General features: G+C 37.9%; 1 protein-coding gene across 1 annotated transcript; it reads left to right on the top strand.

Annotated features, from left to right (window-relative positions):
* The first annotated feature begins 4,693 nt into the window (after positions 1-4,693).
* LOC103439075 (uncharacterized) lies at positions 4,694-7,680 on the top strand. The gene is made up of 3 exons (XM_008377627.4): positions 4,694-5,120; positions 5,309-7,293; positions 7,395-7,680. The coding sequence occupies exons 1-3, from the start codon at positions 5,030-5,032 to the stop codon at positions 7,473-7,475; spliced, it is 2,157 nt and encodes a 718-aa protein (XP_008375849.3). The 5' UTR covers positions 4,694-5,029; the 3' UTR covers positions 7,476-7,680.
* Positions 7,681-11,909: the final 4,229 nt, after the last annotated feature.

Below are 11,909 nucleotides of genomic sequence, written 5' to 3'. Positions count from 1 at the left end.
CCCTTATTTTATAAAAATGACTCCCTCATTTCCATTAGAGAGTATCGCCGTCAGCTGAGCAACTGCCTCGCCACGAGCGTCAACTCTAGCCCATCATTTATGTATTAAGAAGCGAGCCTTTATTTTATAAAAGGGACTCCCTCATCTTCATTAGAGAGCATCGCCGCCAGCTGACCAACAGGCCTCGCTGCAAGCACCAACTCTAGCCCATCATTTTTATAATGAGGAGCGAGCCCTTATTCTATAAAAGGGACTCCCTCACCTTCAATGTCACAAGCCGAGCCAACCAAGGCAACATAAGCCACAAGCAGAGCAGCCTCACAACATGTGCTACTTCTAGTTGAGCATCATTTCAGATTGGGCACCGCCTCATATCGAGTATCAGTTCTAGACGACATCTAGTTACTTCGGCCGACACATGGACTGAATTTCAAGTCTCCATCCAAAAGACTCTCTTGACTGAAGACTTGGGGGACTACTGTTTGTACCATACTTAGGGCTTCCGTATTTAGAGCTCGTATAAATACTCGGGGGACTCAAATGTAATTATGTAATAAATGGAAGGGCAAATATGTAATAGTGAGGAGCCTTTATTCTATAAAAGGACTCCTCACTCTCCTCATTAGGGGAGGCCAATTCTTAGGCCTGAGATCCCCAAAGCCTCTCATATTCAAAGAAAAGCCTCACTCTCATTACAAAAGCTCTCTCCCTCACAATCCTCTCAGAGAAATACAATATCAATGTGGACGTAGCCCAAACATTGGGGTGAACCACGATACATCTTGTGTTCTTTACTTTCTTGCAAATTCATGGTCGGATTTACGTTGTTCCAAGACCCCTCCGGTTTTGTGCATCAACATGGTATAACCGTCTGAGTGAGTGTTTGACTAGTCAGGGATATGTGAACAACGAACTATGCCCTTGTGTGTTCATTAAGAAGTCACATTCCGAATTTGTGATTGTTGCAGTACATGTCGATGACATGAATCTTATCGGAACTCCTGAAGAGCTTGTGAGAACTTTCGCGCACCTGAAGTTGAAATTTGAGATGAAAGATATAGGTAAGACTCAATACTGTCTCGGTCTCGAGATAGAGCATTGTTCAGATGGAATTCTAGTACATCAATTGAACTACACCCAGAAGGTGTTAAGCCGCTTTAATGAGGATAAAGCGAAGCCTTCGAGTACTTTTATGGTCGTTTGTTCGCTAGATGCAAAACGAGATCCCTTCCGTCCCAAGGAGGATGATGAAAATATTTTAGAGCTTGAAGTTTCTTATCTAAGTGCGATAGGTGCTTTATTGTACTTAGCTCAATGCATTAGACCCGACATCTCTTTCGCTATTAATTTTTTGGCAAGATACAGTAATGCACCAACACGCAGACACTGGACTGGCGTGAAAGACATTTTTTGTTACCTTAAGGGTACTACGAATTTGGGTTTGTTCTATCCTTACGAATCCTCGAATGGTGCCGCACCCTATGCTCTTCGAGTCGATTCTCACCTTGTTGGTTATGCCGACGCATGATACTTATTTGATCTGCACAAGGCGCACTCTCAAACGAGTTATGTCTTTACCATTGGAGGCACATTAATCTCTTGAAGGTCAACTAAACAGACCTTAGTTGCCACTTCGTCTAACCATGCTGAAATTCTCACCTTACATGAAGCAACTCGGGAATGCTTTTGGTTAAGAGCAGTAGTGGGCCATATTCGAAGCTCGTGCAATCTTTATCCCACCGTTGATGTCCCAATGACGATCTTTGAAGACAATGCAGCCTGCATCGAACAGCTCAAGAAGGTTACATCAAAAAAGACAACACCAAGTACATTACACTGAAGTTTTTCTTTTCACATCAATAACAAGAGCATCAGAAGATTTAAGTCACACAAATCCGTTCACAAGACAATCTGGCTGACCTTTTCACCAAATCACTACCGAAGACGACGTTTTAGAAGCTTGTTCATGAAATTGGTATGTGTAAATTTTCTGAGTTGTAACTTTGCTATTTCTCTCTGAAATTATGTCAAACTCAGGGGGTGTATCCTGTAGATACTTGCTTGATCTTAATGTACTCTTTTTCCCTATGATTAGGAGCATTTTTCCCACTGGGTTTTTGCTACCTAACTAGGTTTTAACGAGGCAACCACATTAGGCTGTCATATCCCTGATGACACCAAAGACTTTGCATCTCTCATGCATTTTTCCTTAGACTATGAATTTTGTCCCTACTCGGGGGTTTTGCCATAGCCTTAAGGTTTTATAGTGAGACATACTACTTATGCAAGTTTCTACCTTATTAAGAATAATCGTTGTTCCTTAGAATCAGTGTCGATGAGTCAACTTCTTCAACTTCTGCATGATGCTAAATCTACCTTGAGTAGTGTTGTAAACATTCCTAGTTTAAGTATGATTGTGTAAATCATAGATTAGATTTGATTCTAGTTATCCTTTTCCTATTGTATCTTGTATTCCTTGGGGATGAAGGAATATCCTCTCTCCTTATATTACTATAAATAAAGGCACAGTGTAGGATAACAACACACATTCCCCTACATTTCTACAAACACATCCCTCTCTCTCCTTATCAGATAAAATAGACCACAACAGGAAAAACTTAATATAAGTACAATTTTGTGAGCCATTATTAGCCTATTAGGTATAGTCCACTTTTATATAATTTTTGAGTTAGGTCTAGTGACTCATTGTCAACATCAGATTATTTGTATTTTCCTGCCAAATTTACCTTAAATTGATTAATAAAGTAATTACTGAATTTTTGTAAATTTGTAATTAATGTTAATTATCTTGTTATTAATTATAGGATTAATTCTAGAAATTTAAATATCTTTTTTTTTTCTTCTCCGGCTTCCAAACCGTTTGTTTTACTTTTCTTGTTTTTCCCTCACAATATCTTCTCTTCGTGTGTTTTTTTGGCCAGTTAAATGTTCTTCAACATTTGTTGATTGAATTTTCCAATTAAATGTGATATTTTCACATAGATGATCAATATACATTTGATTGGTTTAAAGAAAGAGATTGCATTAGTCAATCTTGTGTTTGGTTTTCCGTCTTCTTAACTTCATTTTTCTTTGTCCTTTTTATAATATATATATATTTTTTTTCTAATTCTAATGCTCTTTCTTAATTTTTTTTTTTTAAAAGTCTGAATAAATTCATAATCAGAACTGAAGCCAAAGAGATTACAGAAAGCCAACGGAGGCTAACCAGCATGCGTTGCTAATCAAAGAGAAAATAAGGGGAACATAGGGAGACGTGGTATAAGTGAACAAAACGTCATCGCCTTATAGACTCACTAGCATATAGACCTAACATTCGTGTCGTGTCGTTTTCGTGTCATACCCGATAGCTTAACGGGTCGTGTCATGTAATACCCGTTAAAGTACACGGGTAATATGACCCGACCCAAAATCAACCCTTTAATATTATCAGGTAATATGACCCAACCTGTTATCCGTTAAAAAAATATATTTTAAATCAATAAAAATGAAAATGAAAAACATAATTCGATGCAAAAAAAACATAATGCTAAATTAGTATATACATACTAAATTTTGGAGTTGACCCCTTTATGAAAGTTGTAAAGCTTTTCATTACGAGTGATTACATTTTTCACACTTCTACAATAATAATTATTAATTTTACACTCAAATAAAAAATAATGTTCATGAGATTTGGAGGGTTTTAAAAATCTAAACGACCATGTAACTATCGTCTAAGCGTTGATGATGCAATTACGAACGTTTATTATGTTTTCACATCTTTCAAACTTATATGTTAATGATTATGAATTTTGTTTATTTTGAACTCCCTTAAAAATACTATTCATGAGAGTTTGTATGGTTTTAAAAATTCAATCGATCATAGACCCATCCTCAAAGCATAGAGGATGTGACTACGAGCATTTGCATATTTTTTTTCATATTTTTTGCACATGTAAATTAATTATTAATTTTTTTTAATGTGGTTGGTATTTTTAAATTACTTGATATTTTTATTTTTAATGTGTTATGATTTTTAATCTCAATCTTTGCCTATAATATACTATAAAAATAAATAAATAAATAAAACTTAAATTTTAAAATTTATACAGAATAATAATTAATAAACAATATATACATATTCATTATATCTATTCTATTCTATAGTAAGTTTTTTTAGTAGTTTAAAAAATTAAAATCATCAAAATAACTTTTTTCTTATCGTGTCGAAACAAGTTATCAGCGTGTCACTTTCGTGTAAACTTGTTAAGGATCCATTATTAATGGGTTATTATCGTGTGACCCGATAATGATCCGATTACTTATCGTGTTGATCCAAAACCCGTTATTTTCATGTCGTTTACATGTCGTGTTAATGGGTCAAGTAAGAAATTGCCAGGTCTACAAGCATATGTTCCACACTTTGTGTGTGAAAATAATTTTTATTTTTATTTTAAATGGGAAGGAAAAGGGAGAAAAAAAAGGAATGTAGATTAGAGAGAGAAGTTTTTTTTTTTAATATTTTTTTTTCAAAATTAGAGGATCACCCTTGGGTGAGGCTTTGAAAAAAAAAACTGTAAATTTAGTTTGTGTGTATTTACTTTACTACGTATGATTTTGTTTTATTAACGTAGTTTAGATAACGAAGATGGGCCTTTTTTAAACCTCATTCTGATTAGCATTTTCACGTGTCTTCCTTACTCAATATTATCTATCTCTAAGAAACTTTTTGGTGTTTATCTATCTATATCACTTGGTGTTTATCATCCACGTCAGATTTGATATCCACCATTCACCAACCACTTTTGGTACCGTTGCAAACCAGGCATTCCAACGGTCAGAAAATTCAAAATTTAAAAAACAAGTTGGATTTTGAAACTGAATCTAATTGCCCCGTTATTATAATCTGCAACGGTCATTTCGCATCTCCACGCTCTCCCTCTCGATATCATATTCCGGGCTCCAGAAATTTTCACATATTCTAAATCTATTGAAAATTTTTACCCAGAAAAACAAAGTCAAAGAAATGGAGGTCAAATCTTCTGGTAAGGAACGGAGGAGGCTTTCTTCATCGACACCCCCAAAGCGCCCTCTAACCCAGAAGCCCTCTACATCTGGTACTCTCTCTCTCTAATTTTGTAGTTTTGATTTTCCCAAAATATTGGTTTTGAATATCAAGATACAATTTCCGTTTGCAATTTCTGTTTTCTCAGTATCCGAAATGAAGCATTAGAAGTGTTTTGATTCTTTAGATGTTTTAGTTTTAGTATTTGTATCAAGAATTGTGTTTATATGAAATATGCAGACGAAAACGATCAATATTACCAGCAAGTGGGCAACTCCAATCTGCAGAGCCCCAAGAAACCATTGACAAAGAACTATATGTCACCAACTATTTCCGCAGCTTCCAAATCCAAGGCTACTGCTTTGAGAAAGAACATCTTAGGGGAAAGAAACCAGGACTCGGACCCCGATTTTTCAAATACCCATGTTGAAAAATCCCATGTAGCTATTGATAATGATAGTGAGTCTTTGTCTGAAGCCCTGCCAAAAGCCCCTCCAAGTTTTCAATCCCATGATGTTGATGAGGCTCTTTCTGATGATTTGTCTTCAAGGCCATATGACCCGGTAACCAATTATCTTTCTCCGAGGCCTCAATTCCTCCGCTACAAGCCGAACAGGCGCCAAGAGTTGTTTCTCGGGTTAGAAAATGGTGTTGGGTTCAGTATGAGTAGAAGTGCTTCTTTTGATTCCCAGAAATCCATTGATGAGGAGGTTGGTGCTGTTACAACGCCTAGTTCTTTGGCTTCGCCTCATCAGGATGGTCCTCTTGAGAAAGAAGATGAGGAAGTTGAGTTGAATGATGAAGAAAATGAGGGAAGTGATGAAGAAAATGAGAGAAGTGACGAGGAAGGAGGGGAAAGTGATGAGGAGGAATATGAGGAGGTTGAGGAAGAGAAGGGCGGGAAATTGAAAGGGGTATTAAAAAGTTCGCTTCTTTTGTTGGTTATAATTCTCTTTGCCTCACATATGTCTCCAATGAACCATCAAATACACTTTGAAGGCGTGGAAGATGGGTATTGTGGCATTCAAAACACTACAATTGAAGCTTCATTGTTGAAGAAACTTGAAAGTGGTGGTAATCTCTGGGATCAAAAAGAAGAAGGACATACAGGTTTCGTGGAAATAGTCAAGGGAGCTAATGAAATGGAGGCTGAGGATGTTATCGGTCGAGGTGAAGAGACGCATATTGATGAAGAGATTGAGGATGAAGCGAAGGTTGAAGATGAGAACTTGGGAGATGTAGAACTTGCTGATGAGATGAGAGAAGTGGCAAAGGAGCTACAAGCTGAAGAAATCGAAGAAAAGAAAGTAGGAATCGATGGATTGGGTGAAGTGGTGGTGCTACTAGTTGAAGATGCTGAAGATATTTCTGATACCATGGTTGAGAATTCTGAGTCGCAGGGTGCTGGACCTTCCATGTCTGATTTTGATCATGAGAATTTAGTGTTTCATGTTTCAAATGCTTTAGAAGAAGATAAGGTTGGAGGGGAGCAAATTGATGGAATGGTTGAGAAAAAAATGGAGGGAGCAGAAGAGTCTTCCACCAACATGGCAGCTGAACCTGTTATGCCAAAGACCATGGATAATGATACAGGCTTTGATGAGGCTTCCGATTTACAAGCAGAAGGGAACTGGAAGGAGGAGCTGATCAATTTCATGAATTCGAAAACATTTTACACAACTGCTATTGGGGTTTTCGTATTTTCTGTGATCGTTGTATCCTTGGCGTCGGTGTTCCGCTTTAAGCAAAGGAATGCTACTAAAAAGGATTCTTCCCTGATAGTAAGTCCTTCTGCTAAACCTCTGGTAATAGAGCAGAAGAAAATCAACGGGAACGTTTCTCCTCCGCCCTCAAAGCCGTATTCTGAGACTGTGATTGCAGAGAGATACAACTCGGAACTTCCTAGGGCGGGAGACGACAGTATTGAGCATGTTTACTCATCTTTCAGAAGAATGTCTCTGTCTTCCAAGCACTCAACCGGGGCAGTCCATAGCCAGGCACCGACAGTTGAATTGCTCAACGAGCTTGTGGTCGGGGAGGTCAGCAGCTCTTTAAGGAGTATGACAGAAGGTGAAGAAGGCAACTATTCTGTTTCTTCAAAGAAGTTGGGGAGCAAAGCTCAGTCAGTTTCTATCCGAGTGCAGCCGGAAGTGTCAGAGTTTTCTTCCATGGATTTGCACTCTTACGGAAGCTTCAGTACGCCTCAGAAGGTCATGAAGAAAAAGGTGAGAACTTTTTGGTTGCAGAAAATTTTTGGTTAAATTGAAGATGTGTTTATATCATCAAAACTAATGATTTCTAGTTGTTCATATATGTGTCGAATTAGGTGGGCAATCAAGACGGAGAAGTTACAACTCCGCTGAGGCGATCAAGCAGACTTCGCAACAAAATGGTCACATCTCCATAAATCATCAGGGCGGAAATCTACATTCTGACACAGCAACTAGGTTGTATCGTAGTCAGCATTCTTCCACTGAAGAGTGTCTGGAGAATTTTGGCTGTGTGATGCTAGTTAGTCATAGAGAATTTGATGTTTTTGTAAGCATTTGGTTCTTCATTTGTATTTCTATATTTTTATTTGAATCAATATGGTCAGTATCTTCCCTTAGAAACACCCCAAAAGTATAAATATCATTCCAAAAAAAAGAAAAACGACAAACTATTAAGTTCTATACAAAAACGCTTCAATGGCTTATAAAACCCACAAGGTACCGCAAAGCCAAAAACGCACCCAGAAATCCAAAACAAACCAATAAAAGCAAAGCGAAACAAGTCAACTTGCAGCAAACTACTCAAGTGCACTGCTAGCTGAAAATAAGAGTTTCGTGCTTTAGTTTAGTCCTCATAGTTCTTCCGTCATTCCGTGTCTGGAGCCCTCTTTCGTAGGCTACGAATTGGCATTGGCCACCATGGGAGCATGAATGAGTAGAGCGACAATGGTTGGTCGAGTGGTTTTCTACAATCTTTCACCATTTTCTTGTACGAATGTTGCACATCATGATATCTCCATCCACCTCTAGATAAAAAACATCCTAATCATTTGGGTCGAAATTTAGCCTCTGAACGACTTCTGCATCATCCATATACATTTCTTGATCTAGGGAATAAACCTCATGTTTACTCAAACACAATTTGCTACCTCCCTCAGCCGTAGAATCATCATCTCATTCTTTCAAATCCCAGAGAAAGTTCTGGTATCTCTGTGAAAGTCACTCATCCGCACAACCCCTCCAGACACACTTGAGCACTCCACTACAAAATTCAAGTCTTTAGGATAATCAAATACAGTGAAACGACATTCATGATCAGCGAATGGATCCAAACCAAGATCCAGAAAACAGCCATCACAGTGACCCGACCAGTACAACACTCCATTGTACACAAAGGCCATACGATCGAGAGTATCATATATAATTCCTTGTGGGGATGATACAACTAACTCTCTCCATTTGCCCATCTCTGAGAGAAAATCTCCACCTTGAAGTTGTAGAAATGTCCATCAGGATCAAAGTTAAACTCATCATTAGGATGAAGAATTCTCACAACCTTGTACCTATACTTATCATTAAGGTCCACAGTGTCACTCTGATCGTCTTCCTTAAAGTAAGGACTGTCGCAGATGAGTCCCATTGGCATGAAGCTTAGGGCGTCTCTATATAAAATCTTTACTCCAACCACGTTATCTAGGTTAGGAAGTCATAATGACAAATGCCGAACATGAATAGAGTTTTTTTTTTTTTTTTTTTTAATGTTATGGAGATCATCAATTTAAATCATAGTTTGTAAATCATATGAAGTGATTGTTAAGAATTAAATTATTACTTAAGTGTTAATTAACGTGCTTAATTTCTATTGATGAAACTTATTTACAAATGTGATTTAAAAAATCGGTCTACCTACCATTACTCTTTTTATTTATCGTGAGGAAGCAACATATGGTTGTTGAAATTGAAAGTGATTCAGTCGTGCTGTTGCCAGCCTTAGAGAGCTGCAAACAAATGATATTTCTGTGTTGGGTCCAGTTGTTAACGATGCAATGTTCTTCTTGATCAAGTCATTTCATCAAGTCAAGTAAGCCACACGAAAAGTTCAGTTCTTAATGTTGTGCTAGGAAAGCACCAAACCTTATGGAACCAACTCAAGCTAACCCACAGGAAATTTATCAAATGAAAATGCAAGAACAAAATATTAAAGAACACCAAGATTTTAACGAGGTTCCTCAACAGTCAGTGTAACTAGAGTACGTCCTCGGAGCAGTAGGAGCTCACCCAATAATCCACTATCAACCAAATGGGAGTTTACAAAGTGTTGGCAATCTCACAACCCAAATAACCCAATACACCCAATAGCTCTCACACACCACAGAAACAAATAGAGAAAGAAATATAATGTATAATTTCTTCTCTATACATATAGCTTAAAGCTATTACAACAACAATTATGATGGATGATTGCTAACCAAAAAGAAGAGCACTTTCTTCTTCTCTTCAACGAAGGGTTGCTGCACCCTTTATATTTTTCTGATGCTCTGCAGCTTGCACTCCTTTTCTCTGCAACTCTCTCCTTTTTCTTCTCTAAAACAAAATGAGCTTTTATTTCTCACCCTTTCTTCTACCCGTGACTTCTCACATGGACCAAAGAAAAACTTTAGACAAAGTGTGCTTTTCTTTTCCCCAAAACAAGGAAGAAACATCATCATGTTGTCTTTTTTCTTTTGAATTGTTTATAGCCAAAAGTTGGCCACTTGGCCACATACTCCAACAATCTCCACCTTGGCCAAGTTCCGAAATCACTGTGATAAGCCAACCAACACAAAAACACTCCTAAACACTAGCAAGAGAACAATTCATGCAGAGCCAAATGCTCCAAAACTCCTACTGCTCAACGCCTTCTTTATATAGGCATAATGTGAGCCAAGTTCAAACAGTGAACAAACTTGGCTACACCAACAACCTTAGTCAACATATCAGCGGGGTTGTCTTTAGTTGGAATCTTCTGGAGAATGATTTCCCCTTCACCAACAATTTCACGAACAAAGTGATAACGCACATCTATGTGCTTGGTCCGCGCATGATGAACCTGATACTTAGCCAAATAAATGGCACTCTGACTATCACAATGTACCTCCATCTGCTTCTGATTAACCCCCAAATCTCTAATCAGCCCATGTATCCAAATGGCCTCCTTTATAGCTTCAGCAACTGCCATATATTCAGCCTCTGTAGTAGACAAGGCAACAGACGACTGCAAAATGGACCTCCAACAAACTGGTCCTTTAGCCATAGTAAACACATAGCTGGTAGTAGACTTCCTTCCATCCAAATCACCTGCATAATCTGAATCAACATAACCAACTGCAAAATGACCAATACCAGAGTCATCCCTCTCAAAGCATAAACCAACATCTCGAGTACCATGGAGATATCTCAATATCCACTTAGCTGCTTGCCAGTGCTCTTTACCTGGATTATGCATATATCGACTCACCATGCCAACTGCATGAGCAATATCCGGTCTAGAGCATACCATTGCATACATCAAACTACCAACCAAATTTGCATATGGTATATTTTTCATTTGCAGCTTCTCTTTATCAGTGTTAGGACACTGTAGAGAACTCAATTTAAAATGAGGAGCCAAAGGGGTACTAACCGGTTTGGTTGAATCATGAACTCCAAACTTTCGAATCAACTTCTCAAGGTATTGTCTTTGATTCAAACTGACCAAACCCTTCTCTCTATCTCTAGTGATCTCCATGCCAAGGATCTTCTTCGCTTCACCAAGATCCTTCATCTTAAACTCATTCTTCATTTGCTTCTTCAATTTTTCAATCTCTTCAACATTCTTTGAGGCAATCAACATATCATCAACATATATCAACAAATAAATGAAAGACCCATCTTGTAACTTCTTGAAGTACACACAATGATCATATTGACTTCTAGAATAATTTTGGCCTCTCATAAATTTATCAAACCTTAAATACCATTGCCTTGGAGATTGCTTCAAGCCATAAAGTGATTTCTTCAATTTGCAAAACAAATTCTCCTTCCCTTTCACTATATACCCATCCGGTTGACACATATAAATCTCTTCATTCAAATCACCATGTAGGAAAGCCGTCTTCACATCGAGTTGCACAAGCTCAAGATCATATTGTGCAACAAGAGCTAACATAATACGATTTGAGGAGTGCTTCACAACTGGAGAAAATATTTCATTGTAGTCAATGCCCTCCTTTTGTGCATACCCTTTAGCAACTAATCTTGCTTTAAATCTCACATTGCTTTTCTCATTAGCATCTTCCTTCTTGGCATACACCCATTTGCAACCGATAGCTTTCTTGCCCTTAGGCAATTTAGCTAACTCCCAAGTCTTGTTCTTCAAGAGAAAATTCATCTCATCACCCATGGCATTGCACCACCTATTATTCTCCTCACTCTCAATAGCTTCCTCAAAATTGGATGGAATCTCTTCAGTGATAATAAGAAGAGCAAAAGCAACATAATCATTATACCGAGCTGGCTTGGTAATTTGTCTCTTTCCTCTGTTCTTGGCAATAGACTCTTGAGGTGAAACTTGCTCTTCAACTTGAATAGAATCTTCAAGTTCAACTTCTTCAACATCCTCATGGTCTCCAACTTCTTCACTTGTAGTGGCTTCGACATCAGCGGAAATAGGATTTGAAGTACCAGAGGCAACTTTCTCAAGCTCCACCTGTTGGACATCTTTCACATTCTGCTCAGAGTCTTTGAACATACTTTCTTCATCAAATGTCACATCTCTGCTGATTACAAATTTTTTCATCTCTGGGCACCACAACCTGTAACCTTTGACACCA

Source organism: Malus domestica, chromosome 17 (assembly GCF_042453785.1).
Source record: "Malus domestica chromosome 17, GDT2T_hap1".
Classification (NCBI taxonomy): domain Eukaryota; kingdom Viridiplantae; phylum Streptophyta; class Magnoliopsida; order Rosales; family Rosaceae; genus Malus; species Malus domestica.
This window is presented reverse-complemented; position numbering and strand designations above follow the sequence as displayed.

Bases quoted from the DNA above. Each gene is read 5' to 3' on its own strand.
- LOC103439075 (XM_008377627.4), top strand. From the start codon at position 5,030: ATGGAGGTCAAATCTTCTGGTAAGGAACGGAGGAGGCTTTCTTCATCG. The intron at 5,121-5,308 runs GTACTCTCTCTC...TGAAATATGCAG, and splicing joins CCAGAAGCCCTCTACATCTG to ACGAAAACGATCAATATTAC. The intron at 7,294-7,394 runs GTGAGAACTTTT...GTGTCGAATTAG, and splicing joins AGAAGGTCATGAAGAAAAAG to GTGGGCAATCAAGACGGAGA.